Below are 24,326 nucleotides of genomic sequence, written 5' to 3'. Positions count from 1 at the left end.
GAAAGGTCCTGCCCACCACCCACAGCCCAGGCCTCTCCCATCATGCTTAGGCCCCGCCCATCACGGCGCAGAGCCCGCCCTCCACGACAAGGCCCCGCCCACCACAGGCCCCACCTACCACTACCTAGGCTCCTGTCAGCTTGGCCGAGGCCCCACCCATCACAGTCCTGGCCCCGCCCCGTCCCTAACGGTCAACGGCCCGCACAACCTGTCAGGGTCGAGGCCCGCTGGGCGGCTGCGTCGTGTCGCTGTTCTCGGGTCCCCACGACCATGGAGGATGCTCTGCTCGGAGCCATGACGGGCCCCGAAGACGAGCTGGGCGCCGAGCTGTTCGGGCCGGAGCGTGGGTTCACGGACGGACTGGCGCTGAGCCCCGCGACGGCTGCGGCCGAGAGGGATGAGCTGCCTGTGCTGGCCGACGCCTACCTGGGCGCCACCGAGCCTGGGGAACAGCTGCTGCGCGCGCTCAGCCCCTCGCCGGGCGCCGAGGTACCGGCGGCCCTGCTCGGCGATTTCCCGGGGCTGCCCGAGCTCCGCACCCCAGACGACGCCGCGCCGCCGCCCGCCTACAGCGTGCACGTGCTGTCGTCGTTACTTCCCGGGGCGCGCGGGCCCGCGCTGTTGCCGCTGAGCGCAGGAGTTCGCGTGATCCCAGTAAGCGCCGGCAGGGGGCGCCGCCGCACCGTGTCTCCGCGTGCATCCCCTCCCCTCCCCCCCCCCCCCGGGGGTCTTGTCCCAGACCGCGCGTCCCCGGTAACACAGGCACCGCGAGGGGGCCTCTTGAGCTCTCCTCAGTCTCCCTGCCCAGCCTGTTACCCTTCGGGAACACACACCTACTTAGCATCACATAGTCAGGGTATCAATCATTCATTCCTGGCCTGTCAGACTTGTGTCCCCCACCCACCCTACCCTCCCAGTCCCTGCCCACACCCAACCCTCCCCGTCCCCGTCCCCACCCAGATGGTCTTAGGGATGGAACCCAGGGTCTTTTGTGTACTCTGCAGATTGTCTTCAGTCTAGTCCTAAAAGGGTTTGTTTTATTTTATACATGCTTGTTCACACCAAAGACTTTAATTTATTGACGAGTTCACTAATTGATGATTTTTCCACCTCTGTAAAATAAGGGACAGTTCTTCAAACCTATGTATTGGCGTCTGAATGAATACTACTTCTCATTCAGCTACTGTTCCTTGAAATTGCTGTGTAGCTGAGAATGACCTTGAACCTGAGTCTCCTGCCTCTACCTCCTGAGTGCCCAACCACACCCAGTTTATACAATGCTGGGGATCAAACCCAGGGCCTAGTTCACGCTAGTTAAGCACCCATCCAACTGTGCCACATCCCCAGCCCTTCTTAAAGGAAGCCCAGCACACGTGCTAACCACCAAAGAACCTAGCTTGGGAAACTGGGTTCCTCATGCAGTCAAGTGTGTCAGTTCTAGAGTAAACTTTCTTGGAATAGTTTTTAATCTCTGCGGAGATGACAGGAGCCTGGCTTTGTACGGCATAAGTCACAGTCGCTGGAGCTCAGGGTCCAAAATTGCTGTTCCCTGCTAAATTTAAGGTTCTCCAGAGGAACTTTTGCCCAGCCTTACCCGAGGCAGAGGCCTCCCTGCGTTTCCTATGGTTCCAGATGCCAGCAGTTCCATCTGCCCTAGTGGGAGCTCACCAGGCACCTTGTCTGATGGCCCTAAGCCCTGCTCCCTCCCCTAAGTGGAACAGGGAAGGGGATGGGCCACTGTTGAAGACACACTCCCTTTTAGTGTAATTCAGGTGCTATAGATTATTGGGTGATGTTTGTCTACATGTGGGCACACTGTATTCATGCAGTGCCCATAGAGGCAGAAGACAGTGTCAGATCCTCTGAAGCTGGAGTTACCCACAGTTGTGAACCATCTCGTGGATGCTGGGAACTGAACCCAGGTCCTCTTCAAGAGCAACAATTGCTCTTAACCGACAAGCCGTTTCTTAAGTCTCTCTTTGAATGTCAGACTATTTCCTGATTCATTATTTTAAAAGAAGATAGGACATAGGTATATTTATCCTTTAAACAAATAGAATTGTTCTGTTTCTATTCTAGTAACTATTTAGAGTAAATCACTAACATCTTTTTGGTAGATCTTTTGGTTTGTTTGTGGTTTTTTGAGGCAGTTTCATGTAGCCCAGGCTGGCCCTGAGCTCTGTGTATGTGCACATGATCTTGGATTCCTGCTCCCCCATGTCTCTAGCTCAAAGGGGCTAGGATTCCAGGCTTAGGCCAGCTTACATGGCTCTTTCTATGGAAATCTCTTTCCTACATGTTCATGCACTTAAGTTTAGTCTGCTGTGGAACAAACGGTTCTGATATTTAGTGCTAATGAAGAGGTCAGCAATTGTGTTTGTGGGTCCAGGGAAGTTATTTCAGTGAGACTCCAGCAAACTACTCCTGGCAAGTTCCCAAGGCAGCAAGCAACCCCCACCTCCAAAGAAGTGTAAGTAGCCTGCATTTCCATAAAATTAGAAATGTCTGAGTAAGGCTGTTACTCAAAATCTAGCTGCACTTTGTTGTCTTCTTGGGTCTGATCTAAATTTTGTAACCATTGGGACCTTTCAGCTTTTAAATCCCATTGCTTCTTAGTAAATGTAATTTTGTCTTGTTTATTTTATAATTAGATTTATTCATTTGTGTGTGACTGCATGTGCCACAGTACACGTGTTGAGGTCAGAGAACAGCTTCCAGAAATTGATTTTCTCTACTGTATGTGCCCTGGTGATCAAACTCAGGTCTTCAGGCTTGGTTCAGGTGCTCTTACATACTGAGCCATCTTGCTGGCCCTGTTTATTTCTTTTTGATGCAGGCTCTCAGTATGTCTCTAACTCTAGTCCTCTCCACACCCAGTGACTGATGGCTCTCCTCAGAGGCCTTCTCCTGGGCTGCTCAGATGTTTTACCCCTTTCTTCCTCATGGGACAATGGATCTGGTGCTTAGAACCAGGGAAGTGTTTGCTCTGAGGCTGACCCAGAGCTCTGACTTGAGTGTTCTGTGTGCTGCCACTGTAGCACATATCCCTGTGCTTGCTGATGTCGCCTCGTTTTTCCAGGTTGAAATCAAGGAAGCAGGTAGCAATGTGCCAGGCAGCAACCCCGAAGATGCGGCTTTCCAGACCCCTCTGACTCAGGAATCCTGCTGCAAGTTTCCATCGTCCCAGGAGGCAGAGGAAGCTTCCAGCTGCCCTCGGAAGAAAGACTCCAGTCCCATGGTAAGATCCCTGTGGGCCCTGTCACTGACTTGCTAAGTCAGTGCTCTTTGTCCATCTACAATGGGAGAGAGTCAACTTGAGACCTCCATCTTTCACCTTTCATCCCCAAGATTCTCATCTCTGCCCCACCTCAGAAAATCAAGTAACGATTGGGACACTGCTGTGCCCCATAGGGGAGTCACCAAAAGTCACACTGTCCATGTAAAGTACAGAGTTAGGAAATGAGGTAGGGATAGTCTAGGGACAGCCTAAGCTTGCAGGATTGGTTGGCCCAAGTCTGTGCTTCTACAGCCTTCCTGCCTGCCTCCAGGTTGCCAGTGACAATAGTGTGCAGGGTGTGGAAACTGTGTGATGTCATTTCCTTCTGCAGCTCTGCAGGCAGCCCCTTCTGTGCCTGTCTTAGCCCTAGGTATTGTGCGTTGTACTACTGGAACTGCTCAGGACACGTGACGGAATCACCAGTGCTTCAGCTGAGCTTGGGCTACACAAGTAGTGCACCCTCAGAGCCTTCAGCAGCTCCAGATGAGGCCTGGTCGAAGACACAGAGTGTGTCCCAGAAATACTTGAAATAATGTCCCCTTGTGAAGTCTGTCTTTGGGATGCAAACACTAGTACCTGTATGTGTCTGAGACTTACTTGAAACCCCATGTTCTGATGGCAGAGCTTTTCCATGACCTTAGAGAAACCATAGGACAAAGGACTCCCTCTACATTGTAGGGTGACACCTGCAGTGAACCCAGGACTGGTCATCACTGTGGACCATTACCAACTGAGTGCGTGCTGGTATGTGGCTACATTTCCCTCTGAATACAGCTGTGCAGGGTGCTGGCCTCTCCACTGTTAGGATGACATGAGTGTTTTCCCTGGAACCTGCTTTTCCTCTCCTAGCAGGTTCATGGGCATTAATCAGATGACCTCGGTCCTTTGTGCCTGTTTGCGTACTCCTGTCCTGGTGTCCATACTGCACACCCTAGAGCAGCTGGGCATGTAGGGTGCTCCATCCCCCAGCAGCTGGATTGGTGGCTTTGATGTGCAGATATACCTGGCTGGCTGAAGACTAGCAGTCAGAACGACATGGAGTCAGACAGCTCTCTCATGAGTTCAGCAAGCTCTCTCAGGAGTTTCCAGTCACTGACTCCACCTTTCTTAGCTGTACCTATAGGAAATAAAGTCAATGGGCATAAAAACCACCTGTTAGATAACAGCCTGGCTCTGTAGCAGGAGGGAACACCCAGCAAATTAGAGCTAATTCTACAGATGTACTCAGCCCCCAAGGGTCTCAGAGGTGGGAAACTGGGATCTGGGAGAAAGCTCAATCCCTGTTCATAAAGGCTGTGAATTGAAGGTCATCAGAAAGGAAACCCTCTCCTCAGGCACATGGTCCTCCAGAGGATACAGGAGCAACCTGTGAGTGTGTAGACATGTCACAGGAATACATGGGGTGGGGCTAGAGAGCAGCAGTTAGTGTAGAGGAAGACATAGAGAACACACCACCTTCTCTCCCACCACACACACATACTTAGACCTGCCAAGGGCGAGTCTTCTCAGATTTCCTCTGTTCCTGCTCCAAACTGGAGTCACTTAACCGTCTTCACCATGTGGTTCTAGGTGATCTGTCAGCTGAAAGGAGGTGCCCAGATGCTCTGCATAGACAACTGTGGCGCCAGGGAGCTCAAGGCACTCCATCTGCTTCCTCAGTATGACGACCAGAACAATTTCCCACAGTCAGGTACCACAGCACAAAGGCTGCCCTGGCTCACCCTGGAGGTGGTGAAGAATGGGGTAGTGAATGAGTGTTAGTCTTTGTGTCTAAGAATGTGAGGAGGCCTAGGAGGAGGCTGTCCCTAGCTCGCCTGCCAATCCAGGCTGCTCACCAAGAGTCCAGTGGACCAGCGAGAGACCCTGCCTCAGAAAAAGACAAACTGGTGGATAGCTACTGAAGAACAGCATGAGGCTGTCCTCCAGCCTCCACAGGCCAGTGCACACACAAACACCACAGCCCCACACAGACACGCGCGAGCACACACACACACTGACAGTAAAACAGACCATTCATGTATTAAATGAGTGCTTGAACAAACCCAGACAATATCAGTCAGAGAACAGAACAAAATCGATCACTATAGCCTAATCTGTCTAGAACACATTAAATGTCTCTCGGTCTTATCTGGCTCCTCCACTGTCTTGCCTTCTAGCAAGTGACAGCTCTCATCAGGACAGTTCTGTTTCATTCCTCCAGTCAGGGCAGAGGTGGCTCACCTGAAACATTATCAGCCTACCCAATGGCTCGAGGCTGGGCCACTCATATGTGCTCTAAATTACGGGTGTTTTAGTGGAAACAGTCTGTGTGATCAGTAAGGGCAATTGATCCTTTCCTCTGCTTTCATCATCAGGTGTGCCAAGCTGACTCTCCGGTGATCTGATAGTCACCCAGCCAATTCCTCACACTGACTCCAGAATTAACAAATGACCCCCAAAGGACTGATCCACACACTTTAAAGCCGATGAATGGCTAGAGAAAAATTAAATGATGTGGTCTTGGGCCTGTGTGTAACCAAGCTTTGCCTTGGCCTTGGCAGTGAGCTTCTCTGGGTAAACTCAGGGACTCAAGCTGCTGTGACAGAAGGTAACCTTCCAGCAGTGTCAAGTCAACCAATCTCTGGAGCCCAGGGCAAGAGAAGTCTAACACTGTCTCCATACTCCCTCCTTGATCCAAAATGGATTCAATCACTAGGTTTCCATTGAAAGTGTAAAATGTCTCAAGGTATCCAGTGAATCTACTGTGTCATGTAAGGACATCTTGGCACATGTTTTTGGAAACTGGGTGCTAACATCTTTTCAGTATAGTAGACCTCTGCAATGCTCAGGCTAAACAGGTTTATGATTTTAAAAAAATGGCAAAAAAAATAAGTTTTAAAATTACAATAACACAAAAGCATCTATTGAAAAAAAAAGTCACAAAACCCAGGAATAGTGACATACATGTGTGACCCAGCCCTGGAAGGTAGAGACAGGAGGACCAAGAGCTCAGGGATTACATGTGTGGTGAGTTGAGTCTGGGCTTTATGAGACCCTGTCTAAAAGCAAGGGGCAGGAGAGACAGCTTTGCAGTCGAGAGCACTTGCTGCTCATCTGGAGACCCCAGTTCACACCCACTTCACATGGCTCACATACTGCCTATAACCCTGCACTCAGGGAGCTGACACCCTCTTCAGGCCTCTGTAGACATCTGTACACATGGCTTACACACACACACACACACACACACACACACACACACACGCATAAATAAATTAAAAACAAAAGGACTAAGATCAGGATAAGCCTTGCCTGTTCATGGTAGACCCACACCTTTCAATGCTTGCTGCCATTTCATGTCAATTTTTTTCCCCACAGATCTCCCTAAGCCAATGACAACTTTAGTGGGAAGACTTCTGCCAGTACCAGCAAAGTTAAATCTCATCACACAGGTGAGTCATTTAGGACAAAACACACTCAATGCCATCTCCTGGCATTTTCCTGGCTGCACTTATTTACTTCAGGTTATACAGTTTACAGTGAGAGCCAGCACTCATGGCACATGCCTATAATCTCAGCAGTTGGGAAGTGGAGATGGGAGGATCAGGAGTTCAAGGTTATCCTCATCTAAATAGCAAGTTCTAGACCAGCCAGGGTCACACAGAACCTTGTCTTAAGAAAAACATCAAAATCCAGTGCCATTGTCCTTTAATAAATAAATAAATAAAACATCAAAATCAATAATAAAATAGTTACTATGTATTTGTCCCTTCATACCTGTGTCAGACACTAGATGGAAGATCAGCAATAGGGACATGAGGGACAACAAGGGCAATAGCCGGTCACAGCACTAGCCAGGAGTCCCCTATGCTCCCATGGCTGGCCCTCCACCTGAACAAACGCAAGCTCAGAGTTGTGCTAGCAAAGTGTGGGGAGGGAATAGAGGATGCCTATCTGAGTGTTCGCAGCTGGGGATGTTTGTGGTCAGGTAGGAAAGGTGTGGGTATGGGGATGGAGTCCAGCTACAAAGTCTAAAAGATAAACAATATTTGCCAGTGAGATTTAAGATATCCAGGTCTCTCTGTTGTTCTGAGAATATAGTACTTTTGGAATGCTTCTAGTCTGGGGACATTTGTAACTGATTTTATTTCCAACTACTTGTTTGTGAACACAAAGTGTTCCAATGACAGTGTCACCAGCCTCCAAGTGACAACTGTATGCACTGCTCCCTAGCTTGTCTTTGCTGGCCCTAGGCCCCACCCCACCCTGACTGTTCTCATCATCCCCATGATCAGACACTTTGTAGCCTGGGGTCCTGGGCCTGGGTCTGGGAATAGCTGTGAGATGGTCTCAGCCTATGGGCTCAATGTCAGTGGACTTGCTGAGCTTATGAGACCTAGATATGGGATTGTGATATCCATCTGTAGGGGCTGCTGCTGACACTTCACACATACAAGAATGCTGACCATTCTTGCTTTTGCCTCTGTCCAGGTTGATAATGGAGCTCTCCCACCGACTGTCAATGGAACTGCCTTCCCCTCAGGACCCACTATGCAAGGCCCACCCAAAATAGCTCTGGCTGGGTAAGGATTAAAATTGGAAGCCACTACCTTTAATGCAAGCATCCAGGATGCTGTTGTATAAGATGCACTTCCTGCTGCATTCTAGAATTTGTTTTGCTGAAAGATCAGTGGTCATCTCCCCTTCCCAGCAGGGTCACTGATCACCTGTGGGTACATCAGTGATGACTCCTGGCCTCCCCTCCACTGTCTGCTCTCCTGTGCATGTTTCATGGTCCCTGGCTGTTGTAGCTCTGTCATGGTTTTTCCTGCACTTAGGTAGTGCCACGCTGTTTCTTGTAGTCTATCATTGGTACTGTTCACACACGGGCAGCTGCTTATGTGGATCATCTTTGCCCCCATCATTTCACAGAACAAAAAGGGGCCTCTCACTGGGAGGAGAGCCTCTTCCTCTTTGGGGCACACTCTAAAATGGGAGTTGGTTTGTACAATGAGTGTAATGGTTTGCGAGGCAGGTTTTGTTTTGTTTTAGGACGTTTGTTTGTTTTGAGACAGGGTCTCTCTGTAGTTCTGGCTACCCTGGAACTCACTATGTAGATTATGCTGGACTGGAACTCATAGATCTACCTGCCTCTGCCTCCAAGTGCTGGGAGTGACAGCCCTGGTCTCATGCAGCTCAAACGGACCTAAAACCTGCTATGAAGCAAAGATTGGCCTTGAATTCCTGATCTTTCTGCCTCCCTTTCCTGAGAGTCGGGATGAAGTCTGTACTCCTTCTTTCACATGTTAGGGCACAGGGCTTTTGAAGAGTGGAGTTACAGTGCTGACTTGTGAGGCACCAGCTTGTCTGAGTCACTTGCTTTCTTGAGTTTCTGCTCACCTAGTCACCTTATGCTCTGTGGCTGCTTTTTCCTGTGGATTTCATCAGTGGGGAGTTTAGGTGAAGAAATTCTGGGGAGTTTAGGTGGGAATGAACTTCCCCCAAAGTATGGCTTCAATTCTCCCTGAAGCTGTGGCTCCCAAATTGGACTCTCCAGTTCTAGGGTCTGCTGCCTATGGAGAGAACATGGAACAGGACATCCCAGGCATGTCCTTGAGCACTATTTTACCTTTCCATAAGCACCAGGGCAGGATGACCCAGAAAACATTGCCATCAGCCACTCTGGAACAGCGTAGATCTAGAGGTGGCTGCTGTCATGCACCAGAAGTGGCAGGTACTTCACTGACAAAAGGGGAACACCATATTCAAGTGGTGGCTGTCCATGAGGTTTCCCAGACAACAATCGTAGCAGACTGATGGCTGATGGTGCCAGTACCTTGTACAAGAATCCCTAGATGACTGGGGTGTAGGAGCCTGAGATCAGGGAGAGTGCCATGCCCAGTTTCTCTTTGCTGTTACTTATGTTGCTATGCCAACTTGACTTGACAGGTCAGGGCTGTTGGCAAAGGGGAGCAGTGTTGCCGAAAAGGAGAGGCCACACTCTGGGAAGAAGGTGTGACAACTTGGTGTTCCCCCTCACTGCTGTCCCAGGGAGAGTGGAAGAGAGCAGAGGGCAGGGAGTGAGATGATGGATGGATGGCGTGTCTTCCAGGAAATGGTGCTGATTTGCCAGGTCCTGGGTTATAATCAATGGCTTTACTAGTTTCTTTCTTCTGTGTTAGTATGACATCACACCCCACCTCTAATTCTGATTTTCTTATGAAAAGTCCAAAGGAAGCCCCTAAACTGAGTCACCTATCCTTGTATGCAAGTTCTTATCTCAGGTTGCCTGTGCCTTTCCCTCACAGATACTGTGACTGCTTTGCCAGCGGGGACTTCTGCAACAGCTGCAGCTGCAACAACCTACGCCATGAGCTCGAGCGCTTCAAAGCCATTAAGGTAATGTACTTGACAGAGCTTTACCAGTGTTGTCAGTGAAGGGTCTCCAGAGTCCGATTCAGACAGATGCATAGACAAATGCAGTGACCCCGGGCGAGATATACTGATACCCAGCAACTGGGGACACTTTAGGACTGCAGCAGAGTTTTGGATGCTCTGACTCATGAGCAGAGTCTATCTTGGCTTGGGGATCATAATTCTGGGTAGCTCCATGCAAGGAGGTACAGTGTATTATCACCTGTGGGTGGGAAGCATTTGGTTGAGCCTCATAGACTTTAAACTTTCTGTACTGGTATTATTTGTGTTTTAAGAAATAAAGCTTGCCTGAAGATTAGAGGACAAAGCAGCCACACTAGTCAACCATATAGACCAGGCAGTGGTGACGCACCCTTAATCCCAGGACTTGGGAGACAGAGGCAGAGGGATCTCTGTTAGTTCAAGGCCATCCTGGGATACACAAGATTGAATCTGTCTGAAAGAGAAACAGCTCTCTTGGGATCACATGCTTTTAATCCCAACACTAAGGAGGTGGAGACAGGAGCTATATGGCTGGGCAGAGCGAGGGATATAAAGGGGAAGAGAAAGGAATTCAGTAGAGTATGGAGTCTGAGATTGGTGGAGAGCTTTGCAGGATTGCCCCATTTGTTTGTCTGAGACTTGGTAGCAGTAAGATCTCTCTAGGACTTGGCTGCTTTACTTTTCTGATCTTCAGGTTGAACCCCAATATCCATCTCTGGGTTTTTATTAATCATTCTACAATTTTCATCCCTCTAGATTCAGGTGCAAAAAGATCGAGACTTTCTCAAGGGGCAGTGAATTTGCTAGCAGACCGCAGGATCCTGCAGCATATATGCCTTCCTGTGCACACAAAGACCAGGGAATGGGAGGGATAGCTAGGCTGGGTCTGGCATCTTCTCCAGGGAGACACTTCCAGGGGTCAGGAGCCATCAGCTGAGGCCTGAGGGTATCCTGTTCAAGGGAACAAAATTGAGCCTTGGTCAGCCTGTCTGGTTTGGTTTCCCTAGAACAATAATCCCCCTCTTGAGTAGCAGATATATCACTTAGAGCTATCATAGCAATTCCGATATGGTCAGACTTAGAGGACAAAAGAAAATGACCACACCCCGAGCTTTAGGGCACCAACTGTTGCTTTTTATTTAGCAGGGAGTGTACTCTGCTATTTTGAGATCAGGGCTCGCATGTGCCAGGGATAGGAGCATGGCTTATACAGCTAGCTGCTTGAGAAATGATCAGCAGACACTCTGACGGCTACATGTTTGCTTAGATGTCACCCAGCTTACTCCTCCCTAGCTCCCAGCTGATAGAAATTAGAGGAAATCCTCACAGAGATTTGCCAAGCAAGTTCTTAGCAGCTTCATTCATAACAGACAAAAGCTGCCCCCAAGCCCTCAGCCCATCAGTGGTGGGATAGAGCAACTGCCAGCTGTTTGAACAGAATGTCACTCACCACAGGGAAAGACCAATGGTTCCCTCCACTGGAAGGAGTCATGTTGGCCTCACCCTTGTTCTGAGCCATGTACACACCACCTATCTGACACCCCTTAAGCTCCCAAGTTTGTCAACAGAGTGAAATGAGAGACAACGTTCATTACAGAGAAAGACGGCTAGGTGTTGGTGTGAGCTGTTCTATGCCATGACCTCACCTGCCTCAAAGATGCGAGGCATGCTGGAAAAGTGTCTTTAGCATGTATTATTCTTACAGTACATAGGCCTGGCTCTCAATGCAGAGAAAGGGTTCAGTGCTTCTAGAGCCCTGCAGCACCTCAGTTCTGTGTGTGGCATGGCTGCACAGAAGCCTTGAGACCTCTGGTGTGCCTTGAGGACGCAGCTCCCTCAGTGGCTTCCCCGGTGTGACCTTCCCTTTCATGGAGCCTTGCTTCTGGTTCCCACACATTTCCTGATGGTTCCCATGTTCTCTCTTAGGCATGTCTTGATAGAAATCCCGAAGCTTTCCAACCAAAAATGGGGAAAGGCCGGCTGGGCGTGTCTAAGCTGCGGCACAGCAAAGGGTGCAGCTGTAAGCGCTCAGGCTGCCTGAAGAACTACTGCGAGTGCTATGAGGCGAGTGGGCTTCCTGTCCTTCCTTCCCGAGTGCTGTCAGCTTGACGGGGTCTAGAGCCACCTGGGAAACAGGCCTCTGGCCATACATGTGGGGATTATTTTGAGGTGGGAAGAAAGACCTGGCCATTGTGGATGGCACCACTCCCTGGCTGGAGTCCTGGACTGTGTAAGTGGAGAGAGGGAGCTGAGCAGCAGCAGCAGCAGCATCCATCACTCTCTGCTTCCTGATTGTGGATCCCATGTAAACAGCTGCTTCAGGCTCCTGTGGTCTTACTCCCTCCCCCTGCTGGACGGTACCCAGGAACTGTGTGCTGAAGAAAGCCCTTCCTCCTTCCAGTTGCTTTTGTTCAGGGTTTTTTTTTTTTTTTATCACAGCAACAGGAAACAAAACTATGACACAAGTCTGTTTTTATAGTCAGGTCTCGTAGTTCAGGCTGGCCTGAAACACAGTCTCTAGCCAAGGATGGTGACCTTGAATGTGTGATCCCATGGCCTCTACCTCTAGAGCACTTGCATTATGGCCATTCCTTAATGCTGTCATGTCTGCTTCCCTCGCTGGTGAATAGCCTCTAGTGTTAATCTGAACTAATCTGATTAAGCAGATGGGCAAAGGTAGATGTGAGTACTGGGTGGTTTGCGGGAATGGGGGACCCTGATTTCAACAAAGCACTTTCTATCATCAGGCCAAAATCATGTGTTCTTCGATTTGCAAATGCATTGCTTGCAAAAACTATGAAGAAAGCCCAGAGCGAAAACTGCTGATGAACACACCCCACTATATGGAGGCTGGGGACTTTGAAAGCAACCACCATCTGTCCCCAGCCAAGTTCTCAGGACCTCTAAAACTGAGAAAAAATAGGTAGGTGCTCTGAACATTAGACTGGAAGTTCTGAGGGAGGCTTAGAAACCACATCTGCATTGGCTGGAGCACACAGTGCGTGCATAGGCAAACACTGGGCTTCCTTCTCAGCTTGTCTTTTCTTTCCCTTTGCCCTGTCTGTGTATTCCTGTTTATAATTACATGCTCTGCCTAGGCTGTTCACAGGACTAGTGGTATTCTGATGTCTCTGAATGAGGTTAGATTCTTGCTCAATCTACCAACAAATGCTGGGTTCTACCTCTCCCTTCCATCTTCCCTTCCTCTTTTCTTTCCTTGTCTCTGTCCATTTTCCAGGCTAAGGATAGAACCTAGGACCCAGGACTTTCTTCCTGAGCTGTGCCAAGTTCACACCTGACCTTTTACTGTGGGCAGCAGTACAGATGTGTTTTGGACACATGCTGAACTCTTAGCAGTAGGGACTGTGGTTGGATGTCTTCCCTTGGGTAGTTCTGAAGCCACACTAATCTTAGTCTCCCAAGGGCTGAGACATCATTTGATCATATATTAGACTGGATTTTCATATTTAAAAATATTATTTCCAGGGGTAGGAAAGGGTCACTCTATAGGTAAAAACCTGATATGAGGACCTAAGTTCAAATCCTAGCTCCCATATAAAAAAATCAGGCTTGATGGCCTATGCTGGTAATTCCAGTACTCGGGGGTGAAGACAGGGTTCCTGTGGCTCATTGACTAGCGAGGCAAGCCAATCACTGAGAGACTCTATCCTTGAAAATCAGGTGGATCTTCTGGGGAGACCGTGCAATAGTAAAGTCTTGCTGTGTAAACTGAGAGTGAAGTCTGGGTGGTTGTGGCAGGTGCCTGTAATCCCAATGCATGGGAGGCAAAAACAAAGGATCCATGACTCAATAATATATATTTGCCTCAAAATATAAAGTGGAAGAGTGATCAAGAAAGACACACAGTGTCAACCTCTGGCCTCCACACATGCATGCAATTACACCCATCCATACACATGCACCATACACTACACATGTACACACATGCATGCACACCCCAAAACCTAAGCAACCAAAGAAAGAGCATTCCTTTAAGTGCTGTGCAAGTGGTCATCCACGTATCACAAATGAGTCAGCTCCATTCTGCAAAGCCAAACTCAGGCTTATTTGGTTAAAGATGTAAGACACACTCTCACCAAGCCTACATCCTCTGTGATGCTCTCTGCATCATGAGACCAGCCTCCTCTGAGGTTGCTTGAGGGTGTCAGTGTTAGCCCTGCTCATAGGTGGCTGGGTAAGTCTCCCTGCTCTAGAGCTCAAAGAGGAAATGGTCATCCCTAAACAGCCAGCGCAGACCAGGCCGGGACTCTTCAGGGTGTCCAGGGTGAGGTAAACTCATGGTATGACCACAGATGTGACAGGGGAGTCTCAGAATCACACAGCACTTTGCAGCTCGAGATGCTCTGCAGACCCCCAGCCTGGCTGTCACACTGAGAGCTCTCCTCTCCTGACTAATGCCAGGGACTGAGGACATCTGTACACTGTCTGGAAGTCCTACATCGCCAAGCCCTGTGTGACCTGTGACTTTGCCACTGAAGCACATGAGCCTCTAGGTCTGTCAGTGGCCTTCACACTGAGGCATTTATACTCTGCCAGGGTCTAAGTGATCCAGGGTCCCTATGCTGCTCTCCCAAGCCCGACCCTCACACTTTCTTATTTAGTTATTTGCTTTTGGTGTGTTAAAACATCTCTCCCTCTAGCCCAAGTGGGGACACAGGCCTGGGCCAGTGGGCTCAGCACAAACAGAGCCCCTTTTATTAGCAGAAAAGCACATGGCACCTTTTTAAAAGTTGTCTTTTGGCAATTGTGTGTTTGTATGGAATGCATTGTAATCATAGTCTTCCTTTGGCTCTCTTTTCCCCACCCCATCCTTGTGACCCTCTTCTTCTGAACTAGTCCTCCTCTCACTTCTGTTTTTTTTTATTTTTAAAGATTTATTTATTTATTATGTATACAACATTCTGCCTCCATGTATGCCTGCATGCCAGAGGAGGGCGCCAGATCCTATTACAGGTGGTTGTGAGCCACCATGTGGTTGCTGGGAATTGAACTCAGGACCCCTTGAAGAGCAGCCAGTACTCTTAATCACTGAGTCATCTCTCCAGCCCCCTCACTTCTGTTTTTGATTTTGTGTGTGTGTGTGTGTGTGTGTGTGTGTGTGTGTGTGTGTGTGTGAGAGAGAGAGAGAGAGAGAGAGAGAGAGACAGAGATTCACTTGTTGTTTGTTTAATTAGGGCTTCTCACCTGTGTGGAGGGTGTAGCTATTTACTGGGGTATGGACCATTTACTACTGACTACATCCCTGAAGAAAATGTCCCTTTTCCCCAGCAGCTATTAACTGCCAGTCCCTCCTCAGAGAGGTCTGGGGCCTCATGAGCCCATCCCCTATCCATGCTGGGATATTGAAAGACAGTACTATGCAGCGTCTTCTGAGATGTTTCCTGGGCCTTGAAGGGGAGGTGATGTGGGTGTCCCCTCTAGAGACCATTGATCATTGAACTAGAGTGATCGGGCACTGCCAGACTGGATGGCAAAGATGCTGAGTGACTGTGTCTCTCCTCAGGCAGAGCTTCTCCTGTATCTCCTGGGAAGTAGTGGAGGCCACATGTGCCTGCCTGCTGGCCCAGGGTGAGGAGGCAGAGCAAGAGCGCTGCTCTCCAAGCTTGGCTGAGCAGATGGTCCTGGAGGAGTTCGGAAGATGCCTGTCACAGATTCTCCACATCGAGTTCAAGTCCAAGGGGCTGAAAATTGAGTAGAGTGCAAGCTGGTAAAGGGAATGCCTGTGGCAAGCCTCAGCTTTGGGGAGTTTGCACCTAGGAAGGTGGTACCACGGGAGGGGCATGAGGTCCCTGCAACATGGCCAGGCCAGTCAACCATGAGGTCTGAGCCATCCCACTGTGTTGGATCAGCCAGCCTGCTCCAGCCACCCTGAAGTACAGGCAGGCAGAATTGTCCTGGGAGCTGGACACAGGCCCTCCTGTCCCCAAGGAGCCCCTCTGGGGACCCCCTGCCCTGCATAAGAAAAGAGTGGCTTTCTGATTGTTGTTATATGTTCGCTTTTCAAATCGCTTAGTAGTTTTCCCATTCGAGTTGTTATGAGCCTTTATGGAGGCTTTAAGTGTCCAAAGATCAAGGCTCTGCAGGTACCCCAAGTCACAGGTCAGGTGACCAGCAGTGGTCTTCCAGGCCAGGCCTGTGACAGCGAGTGTGGTAAGGGGGTCAGGTGGGAGCTAATTTTTCTGAATTTCTGCTTGAATTGAGAAAGCTGTCTCCTGTCCAACCCTCATCCCAACCCTCATCTCCACAATTACTGTTACATTGTGGCCAGCAAAACAGTTGCAGTGACCAGCTTGCAGACACCAGCAGGTGAAGCGGGCGATTGTGCCCATGCTTCGCGTTCTGTTGTGAGAGTGAACCTTTCCAGATTCCCAGTTGGACCTAGGTTAGTAGTTGAAAATAAAAAAAAAAATTGTCTCAATAGCCACTCTAGACTCCTCTGAGACCTTGTCTCTTCATGAGTCTGCGTTCCCTAACAGCACTGCTGCTTCATCACTTTGAGGCTTAAACCTGGGCATAGCTGGGTGGTGGTGGCACACACCTTTAATCTCAGCACTCAGGGAGGCAGAGGCAGGTGGATCTCTGTGAGTTCGAGGCCAGCCTGGTCTACAGAACTAGTTCTAGAACAGCCAGAGATACACAGAGAAACCTTGTCTCAAAAAACAAAACAAAAAAAGAAAGAAATGAAAAGAAGCACCTGGGTACAGACCAGACAGTGGTGCAGTGGTGGAGGTGGTCTGGGGAGCCCGGAGTTCACTGACGAGAGGGAACTGACTGGAGAAGGCTCCACCAGTAAAGTACTTGCTGTGCAAGCTGGAGGACTTGAGTTCAATTCCCAGAACCCGTGTTTAAAAACAAACATCCCCCCACCCACCCAGCCCATTGCTGCTGCAACCACATAAAAAACGAACAAACAAAAGACACAGGCTTGTAATCCCAGCACTGGGGAAGTAGAGACAGGAGTCTCCCTGGGACTCACTGGTCAGCCAGCATAGCTTAATTGACAAATTCCAGGCAGAAGAGACCCTGGCTAAAAAGGCAGCTCCTGAGCTAAAAAGATGCCCATACACATGTGCCCTTGCACAGACATGCATGCACAAACACACCATGGGGAAAAGGTCTAGAAGTCAGAAGAGGATACGGAGAAGGGGAGTAGGGGTTAGACAGCTGTGCACTGCTGACCCAGAGTCCAGGCTGTCATGGGAATGGCTTTAGGAACCCTCTCCTGGAGACCTCAGAAGCCAGAAGAGAAGGTTGCTTCATGACAAGGTAGCTTCATAGACTCCTGGACCATGTGCCAGGCTTGCCAGACATTAGGAGGCACTAAGGTGAGGAGGGCTAAAGTGAGGCAAGGCTGGCATAGCTGCAGCTGCTGACCTGGAGAATTGGGGGTGGGGCACATGATGTCACAGCCCTGAACTGGAGGGAGCAAAGCTAGAAAGATGCCACATAGGACAAGCCTCAGGCTGGGGGCTGACTGGAACAGCCCAGGTGTCATTCTTCTGGGGACTCTTCTGGAGCATAATGTGGCCTGCAGACCCCCTGACACTGGACAGGGCCTGCTAGTCTGTCTTGTGTAAGTCTCAGGGTCCAGGTGCCGACTCAAGTCAGAGTTAAGTGTGAAAGAGGAAGAGTGAGGGGAGCTGGAGAAATGGCTCAGTGGTGAAGAGCACTTGCTTCTCTCCCAGAGGACATGAGGGTGACTCCCAATGACTCCCAACCACCTGTAGCTCCAGCTTCAGGGCCTCTGACCTCCATGGGCATCTGCACACACATGAACATGCTACACACACACACACACACACACACACACACACACACACACACACACACTTAGAATTTTTTTTTTAAAGAGGAAGAATGAAAACAGGAGGGAAAAGGGCAGGGTAAGGGTTTAGTCCTGGCAGACAGTCTTTGCAGCTGTGGCACCTGGGTGTGGAAGCTGGGTCTGAAACACAGGAATATATGAGAAGGAGTGGTTGAACCTGGGGACAGCATGTCTGACATCAGCTAGTGCCTCTTACAGAAACAGCGAAGTAAGGGTTGCTTTGACCATGAGGTTGGAGTCATCCTTGATGTAGAGCCTATACGGTCTCCTCTCATCTCCTGTGCAAAAGACACACATAGGCAGCCATGTAGACCAGTGCTGACAGCCTGTCCTATAACCAGGGAGACGCAGAAGGGAAGGCTCAGCTCAGTCTAGCACATGGGTACCGGGCTCTCCTGTCACCTGTGCTCATCTCTGATCTTCTGGTATCTGCTTTCTGCTTAGAGCCAGTTCTCTTCCTAGCCACTGTTCCAGGGTGGGGTTGTGCCCATTTGTGCCTTTGTTCATGCTTTTAAAACACACTGGTGAGGATCCAGAGAGACAGCTCAGCAGGTAAAGGCATCTACTGCCAAGCCTGATGATCTGAGTTCAATACTCAAGGTGTGTGTACGTGTGCATGTGAACATGAGCACACAGATATAATAAATAACCACACTAAGGTAATGGGCTGCAGCATAGAAGAACCAAACAGTCCCAGATACGTGCTAGTCTTTATTGTCACACAGTATAATTACTCCAATCAAAACATCACAGCATCAAAGCAGAGAACAGAGGGTTTGCTTGAGGAGTTGGTAGAAGATTCTGCCTAGAGTGACATGGCGCAGGTGCCGGTGGGTATTGTCTCAGGACTGCTCTAGGTCTTCTGAGGAGGTGGCCAAAGGGAGGCCAGGCAGGCTGTCGAGGGCCCCAGCCTCTGAATAAGGAAGAATAACAGTCAGGTAGTTAGTTTGAGAAAGAATCACATGCTAGTACCCATGGAGAGGGGCAAGTTATCACAGGGACCCTGAACTGGGGACAGCATCCATGTATCTAACCTCTGTCTGAAGGACTGCCCACTCTTCAAAGAGGGTAGGCACTACAGTCGTGAAGCTAGTATCTAAAAATACTTTCTGTGTTACAAGATCAAAGGCAACTGGAGGCTGGGCGGTGGTGGCACACACCTTTAATCCCAGTACTTGGGAGGCAGAGGCAGGTGAATCTCTGTGAGTTTGAGGCCAGTCTGGTCCATAAGAGCTAGTTCCGGGACAGACTGAGAAGGTACAGAGAAACCCTGTCTTGAAAAACCAAAAACCAAAACCAAAACAAAACAAAAAACCCAAACAAACAAAAAACCCACTGGAAGCCCCTGGCAGAGCCAAGGTGCCTCTGCAGGAGCAGTCACCCAGAAATCTGCAGAAAGCCCTAGAAGCTCCTTAGAGGCCTGGGGACCTAGAGTTGAAACTAAGGCTATCAGTTCTCTCACTTCCCCTGCCTAGTTGATTGGTTTTACTTTTTAAAAAACTTCATGGTGTGTGTGTGTGTGTGTGTGTGTGTGTGTGTGTGTGTTAGCAGATCTTGTGAAACTGGAGTTATGGGTGATTGTAAACCACCTGACATAGGTACTTGGAACTGACTGAACTGGGGTCCTTTGGAAAACAGCAAGTGTTCTCAAGTACTGGGCCATGTCTCCAAGTGTCACCCCTGCCCCGCCACTGCACCCCTATAGGCTTTATTCTTCTGTCCTTCAGTTTCTCTTGGAAGGGCAGTAGCATGGCTGAACGCTGAGTACAGAAACAGCTCCCAGAGCCAACCTGCCAAGCACCTGTGCTAACAGAATATGGCTTCTCAAGGGCTCACAGAACCTGGCCCTGAAAAGCACTATGCCAAAAATAGGGACCCCCAAAGCTCCACTCCCTTCTCAGTAGTGACATCAACCTGTTGACCCAGCACAGGACGTTTGAGTGCAATGTACTTCAGTCCTAACGTAGGATGCTTACCTGTGGCATTCCATGAAACACATTCTTATTTTTTCCTGCCAGAGATGGGTATGCCTGGCAGCCCAAGATACCATTTTAGATGGAAAATACTCCCATACCTTTAAGGTGCAGGAAAGTCAGAAACTCCATTATGGTGTGCACGATGTTGCTCTCAGGCAGGGGCCCATCAATGCTGCCTAGACAGTGGAGAAGAACAGTGTTCACGGTCTTTTTTCTTACCACCCTTGTATCACCCATCTGAGGCCAAGGAGGCTGGCTGAAAGCCTGGGGGCATCCCGGGCCATCCAGGGCCTCTCTTGAGAAGTGGAGGGGCCATGGACCAGCTCTTCCAGAGGCCTCCGTGGTCAACCCCCTTGTTGTAGCTGCATGCCCCATGACTTTGCTCCCCAGTCTTGGCAGTTGAGAGGTGTATGAGGCCGCAGGCTCTCAGGTTCTATCCGGCCAGGACAGCCTCAGGCTGTAACTGGAGGCAGGATAGAGATAGGTGTAACCGCCACACCCCACGTGCATGTGGGAGTCCCAGGAATGACGGGTGCACATGCAGGGACTCAGGCCTTACCTGATCTCCCTTCCTCCACTTCCAGTTGTAGCTCCCGCTTGCCTGTGAGGCCATGCTTGTCACTAAATGATCTGTGGTTGTCAATGGCATCTGTTCACAGACCAAAGAGGGAGAGCCTGCTGTCACTGTGGCTTATCAGCCAGGGGAAGACCACACACGGCTGGACTAGCAGCATAAAGCCAGTGTGTGAGGGCCCCAGAAGAGGGAAGCAATGTCTCCAGGGTCCCTGGGTGAGAGTGGTGATCACAGGGAACTGAGACTCCAATGGGAAGAAGGGGGCTGATGACAAGGAGGGTGGGCACAGAGCAGGTGTCTCCAAACAAACAGGTGCCAGAGACAGGAGCTGGCTCCTAGGACAATACCTCCCAGAAAGATAACAGAATCTGGGTCTCTGCATCCCTGGAAACTAGAGACTGGAGATGTCTAAAACGTGTCCAGATTGTTATTTTCAAAGCCACTCCCATGTAGGAGGACTAGAGCCAGGGAAGGTGGAGCTGAGGAGTGGGTGCAGAGAACTGTGGGTGTGGCGGAGAGCTCCCTAAGAGACAAGGCCACAGTACAGGAAAGAAATGGCAGCTGATGAGTACTGAGAGAGGGCACACGGGCTGGAGGGGGCGGCTTAGGAGACAAAATAGGTGATACAGACGAGACTCGGGGCTTCTGGCCACTTAGCCCACCTGCCAAACTAGACAAAAAGACCAGAGAGTTCTTTTCAACAGAGTCAAAGTTCAGGGCTAATTACCTCGTCTCGGAGCTCCTCCCTGAAGCGTTAGCATCCTAGAAGCTCTGGCCTTCAAAATCTGTCACACCTCAGTGGCATTGAAAGTACCTGACACCTGGCTAGTACACAGTGCGCCTGCTGACCCAGCTGGATGGCTGCATGAACTTGGCAGTGAGAACAAGTTTTCTATTCTGACTCAAAGTCTTCCTGATAACATTTTCAATATTCTAAAGCCATGGGTCAGTGCCAAGCTCATACCTGTGAGGACCCTGGGAACCAGTCTGTAGGCTACTCCACAGACCTGTGCTAAGAGAGCTTCCCAGCGATCAGGTGACTACGTGGATCCTGCACAGGATGACCACACACATCTGCAGTATGCACATGTGGCCTCATGCAGACCCAGGCTGGGAAGCACAGCCCTACCCCTCTGTCCCTTTCACTGTGGCGGACTGAGGATTGGGGGTGGATGGATGGTTATTTTGTCTCTACCTTTGTGTCGGGACAGTGAGTGGGTTCTCAAGATGGACAGGCATCTCCAACACAGCTGTGCATGTAAATTTGAAAGCCACAACAATCAAGCAACTAACCAGGCAGCTCTCAGAAGGGAACCAGTATCTTCCAACCCAATCCCCTCCTTTGGGATAGTTTACCTCTGAAGGCATTAATAAATACATCCAGACATCCAGGGCACAGACCAGGGACTGGGGGCGGAGGGGTGGAGCAGCACCAGACACCTCTGTACAGGTGCCTTTCCCCTCTGTGGCTGTCTGTCGCTGCAGAGCTGTCTCTGTCCCCTGGTGATTGCACAGTCCCAAGCAAAATCCCTGTCTCTAGTGGTCACAGGTAACAACATTCACACCACACAGAAATATCAGACTCGGGCCAAGTCTGATATCAGTCAGACCACCCAAAATATCAGTCTCCACCCACCATGGGGTGACAGCATTAGGATGTGATTGACGGATCACTGACACACTTAGGTGATCTGCCCCACCCCACTCCATGCAAAGTCCTTCGACTCTGACCCTCTCCAGCCATGAACACAGAGAAAGTACTAGTGACACAGAGTGGGACTTGTGCCGGAAGGGACAAGGCTAGTGTTTGTGTAAGCTGCTGGGGTGACAGTGGGGCTGGGACTGGGGAACAGGTTTGAGCAAGAAAGAAGTCAGCTCAGGTAGGCCTCCAGGTGGGTTCTCTGGCTACCTTAGTTTGTCAGAGTTCCCTTACTGGAGCGTAGAGAGTAGCTTCAGGATATCAGAAAGTGGGGAGGGTGTTAGTGAGACCCAGGGGTCCAGAGAGGGGGTCTAATCAGAACTCCCAGGAGACCTGGAAGACTCACCCAGAAAATTTGAACAAAGCCCCACTAAGGGGCAAGACAGTAGAAGAAACTTTTAAAGGAACAGGTGCTGAGGTTAAGTGTGCAGAGCAGTGACAGGTGGTCCCTGGCTCCCAGGAGGTGTCGGGTGCTGAGTGGGGCAGGACAGCTTTCAGAAGTGGAAGGGAAAGGAGGCTCTGCCCAGATGAGGCAAAGAGGCTAGGCACTGGGGTTCCCAGGAGGCTGGTGTGGATGACATCAGGAGACCCTAGGAATGAGCTCATCTGCTATGAGTAAGAAGAGTGGAGGCCTGGAGGGGTAAAGCCTTTCAGGGAATGGGAGAGCCCCCCCTTTCCAACACAGCAGGTGTTTTAAGTCGCAGCGGGTTAGGCTAATGGAAACCCACAGTCCCCACAGCCCCATGGGAATTCATCTGAGAGTAAACTTGCTATGAGAACAGTGCCTGGCTCCCATAGCTGCACCAGGAACCACGCAGCCTCAGCAACCCAGCCCTACACCACTCACGTGGGCCCAGAAGGTAGCCAGCGCTGTTCAGTGTCCAGCCTCTCTTCTCCTTTGCCTAAAACAGGATGACACAGGTCAGACAGCCTCGGTCCCAGGGCAGAATAGCCTGTGCCTCGTTCTCCAGTCTGGCACAGCACAGAAGCCTGGGCATCCAGGCTGCCCAGAGTGACCTTTGACCTGAGCACACCACTGCATGCACTAATTCCAGGCCCCCTGATGTTCAACCAGAGTAAGGCTCAGCTGATAACTCCTAGTATTGTCTTCAGAGCCAGGCGACAGACTTAGTCCTGAGCAGTCTTAGGGTTGAGGCTTGTACCTTCAGCACTCCCAATCTCCAGGGGAGGCTAGTCTATTTACCCAGGCCTTGGCCAACAAGTGGGAGCCTTTACCTCACTGTTTTGTTGAGACAGTACCATGTGTAGCCCAAGTTGGTCTAAAATTCACTAAGTAGGGGAGGTTGGCCTTGAACTTTTGATCTTCCTGCCTCTACCTCCCTCCTAAATGCTGGGATTACAAGCCTGGGTCTCTACACCTGGCTAAGGATAGAGCCATTTTGAGCCTGTTAGTGTCCAGCAGGTCCTCAGTCCTCCTCCTGGGACCCCCCACCCAGCAGCTGCAGGGACTCACCACCCCCCACCCCCACTCCTGTTGTGGGAGAGAATGAACCATCATTTGCTCCAGGCTGATCCCCTCATCTGACCCCCTTAGTCCTTAGCACTTACCGGCATCCCAAGCCCCAGAGTTGCTGACAGGGTAGCCAACAGGAGCCAAGCTAGCAGGAGGGCGCTGCCTCTGGCCATCTGAAAGAGAAGTGGCGGAGTTGACACCATCTGAGCAGCCCAGCACACGCACATGTCTGGGGGCCACTCGGACAGGAATGCCTTCGGGGTGGGAGAAGCGGGGTGACAACAGGGACAGAGCTGTGAGAGGGGCAGGGACAGGGCGGCCAGTTACACAAGGTTCGGGTCTGGCACACGCACCTCAGTGGGCGCGGGTACCTTGAGCAGCAGTGGGAATCGGGTGTGGCTGGTCGACGCAGGTCGGGCGTGTCTCGGTCCGGGCGTGGCGTGGCAGACAGGCGGGTCGCTCACCGCATGGCGCAGCGCAGCGGCGTGAGAAAGCGCGAGGATCCCTCGACGACGTGTCCGCTGCAGGAGCAGCGCTGCTGCCGCTATTTATGCCCCGCGGGAGCTGCCGCGTCACTGGCTCAGCGCCGCCTCCGGCGAGTCCCAAGGGCCGCAGTGACAGGAACCCGCTCCTGGAGAGCAAGAGAGGACCACCCCCAGTTCCAGACCATCAGCCAGGCGATCTCTGAATCACAGAGTCCCTCCCCACTGTTCCACCCCGGTGCTCAAACAAGAGTGACTCTTACACCCCATTTTGAGGCCGGTGAGGAGCCTTACACTCTTTCCCAGGGCTAGAGCTAGAAGGTCCACCCCACAGTTCAAGCTTGAGCCGTCACAGTCGGGGCACCTCCTAAGAAACCAAGTTCCCAGGTCCTGCTCCCCCATCTGAATGTGACTGCAGCTTCCCAACCTGTGCCCAGGACCTCCACTCCTGTTTCACTGGGGCGGGGGACCGTCATTCGGGGTGAGGGCAGAGTGGAGGGTGTCTGACCACTATACACCCTCCCTCCTGCACCCCAGCATGCTCCTTGGAGCCTGCTATCCCTGAGCACCCTGTTGAGTGGCTCTGTTGTAGCTGAGGTTGA

At 50.7% G+C, this 24,326-nt stretch overlaps 2 protein-coding genes across 4 annotated transcripts; one reads left to right on the top strand and one right to left on the bottom strand.

The window, feature by feature from the left end:
* The first annotated feature begins 235 nt into the window (after positions 1–235).
* Positions 236–16,118, top strand: Tesmin (testis expressed metallothionein like protein). 2 transcript variants are annotated; one of them, XM_085693441.2, is made up of 10 exons: positions 236–654; positions 3,080–3,238; positions 3,956–4,021; positions 4,847–4,967; positions 6,635–6,708; positions 7,748–7,839; positions 9,565–9,655; positions 11,600–11,737; positions 12,421–12,596; positions 15,198–16,118. In XM_085693441.2, the coding sequence occupies exons 1-10, from the start codon at positions 271–273 to the stop codon at positions 15,388–15,390; spliced, it is 1,494 nt and encodes a 497-aa protein (XP_085549567.2). In that variant the 5' UTR covers positions 236–270; the 3' UTR covers positions 15,391–16,118. The 2 variants fall into 2 exon arrangements, with proteins under 2 accessions (XP_085549567.2, XP_085549568.2); XM_085693442.2 differs by lacking the exon at positions 3,956–4,021 and having other exon boundaries at positions 239–654.
* A 2,099-nt stretch (positions 16,119–18,217) lies between these two features.
* Positions 18,218–23,735, bottom strand: Gal (galanin and GMAP prepropeptide). Of its 2 annotated transcripts, none has more exons than XM_048458526.2 (6): positions 23,614–23,735; positions 23,338–23,415; positions 22,616–22,670; positions 20,055–20,144; positions 19,594–19,671; positions 18,218–18,432 (listed from the first exon to the last, which is right to left on the bottom strand). In XM_048458526.2, the coding sequence occupies exons 2-6, from the start codon at positions 23,413–23,415 to the stop codon at positions 18,362–18,364; spliced, it is 372 nt and encodes a 123-aa protein (XP_048314483.1). In that variant the 5' UTR covers positions 23,614–23,735; the 3' UTR covers positions 18,218–18,361. The 2 variants fall into 2 exon arrangements, with proteins under 2 accessions (XP_048314483.1, XP_048314482.1); XM_048458525.2 differs by having other exon boundaries at positions 23,596–23,719.
* Positions 23,736–24,326: the final 591 nt, after the last annotated feature.

Source organism: Myodes glareolus, chromosome 7 (genome assembly GCF_982192425.1).
Source record: "Myodes glareolus chromosome 7, mMyoGla1.1, whole genome shotgun sequence".
NCBI classification, from domain to species: Eukaryota; Metazoa; Chordata; class Mammalia; order Rodentia; family Cricetidae; genus Myodes; species Myodes glareolus.
The sequence above is the reverse complement of the archived record's forward strand: the minus strand, read 5'-3'. Positions and strand labels throughout refer to the sequence as shown.

Excerpts from the sequence above, each read along its gene's own strand:
- Tesmin (XM_085693441.2), top strand. The coding sequence starts at position 271 with ATGGAGGATGCTCTGCTCGGAGCCATGACGGGCCCCGAAGACGAGCTG. Across the intron at positions 3,239-3,955 it reads AGAAAGACTCCAGTCCCATG|GGTGACACCTGCAGTGAACC; the intron begins GTAAGATCCCTG and ends TCTACATTGTAG. Across the intron at positions 7,840-9,564 it reads CCCAAAATAGCTCTGGCTGG|ATACTGTGACTGCTTTGCCA; the intron begins GTAAGGATTAAA and ends TTTCCCTCACAG.
- Gal (XM_048458526.2), bottom strand. The coding sequence starts at position 23,415 with ATGGCCAGAGGCAGCGCCCTCCTGCTAGCTTGGCTCCTGTTGGCTACC. Across the intron at positions 20,145-22,615 it reads TGGCTACCTTCTGGGCCCAC|ATGCCATTGACAACCACAGA; the intron begins GTGAGTGGTGTA and ends GTCTGTGAACAG. Across the intron at positions 18,433-19,593 it reads GACTTTCCTGCACCTTAAAG|AGGCTGGGGCCCTCGACAGC; the intron begins GTATGGGAGTAT and ends TTCCTTATTCAG.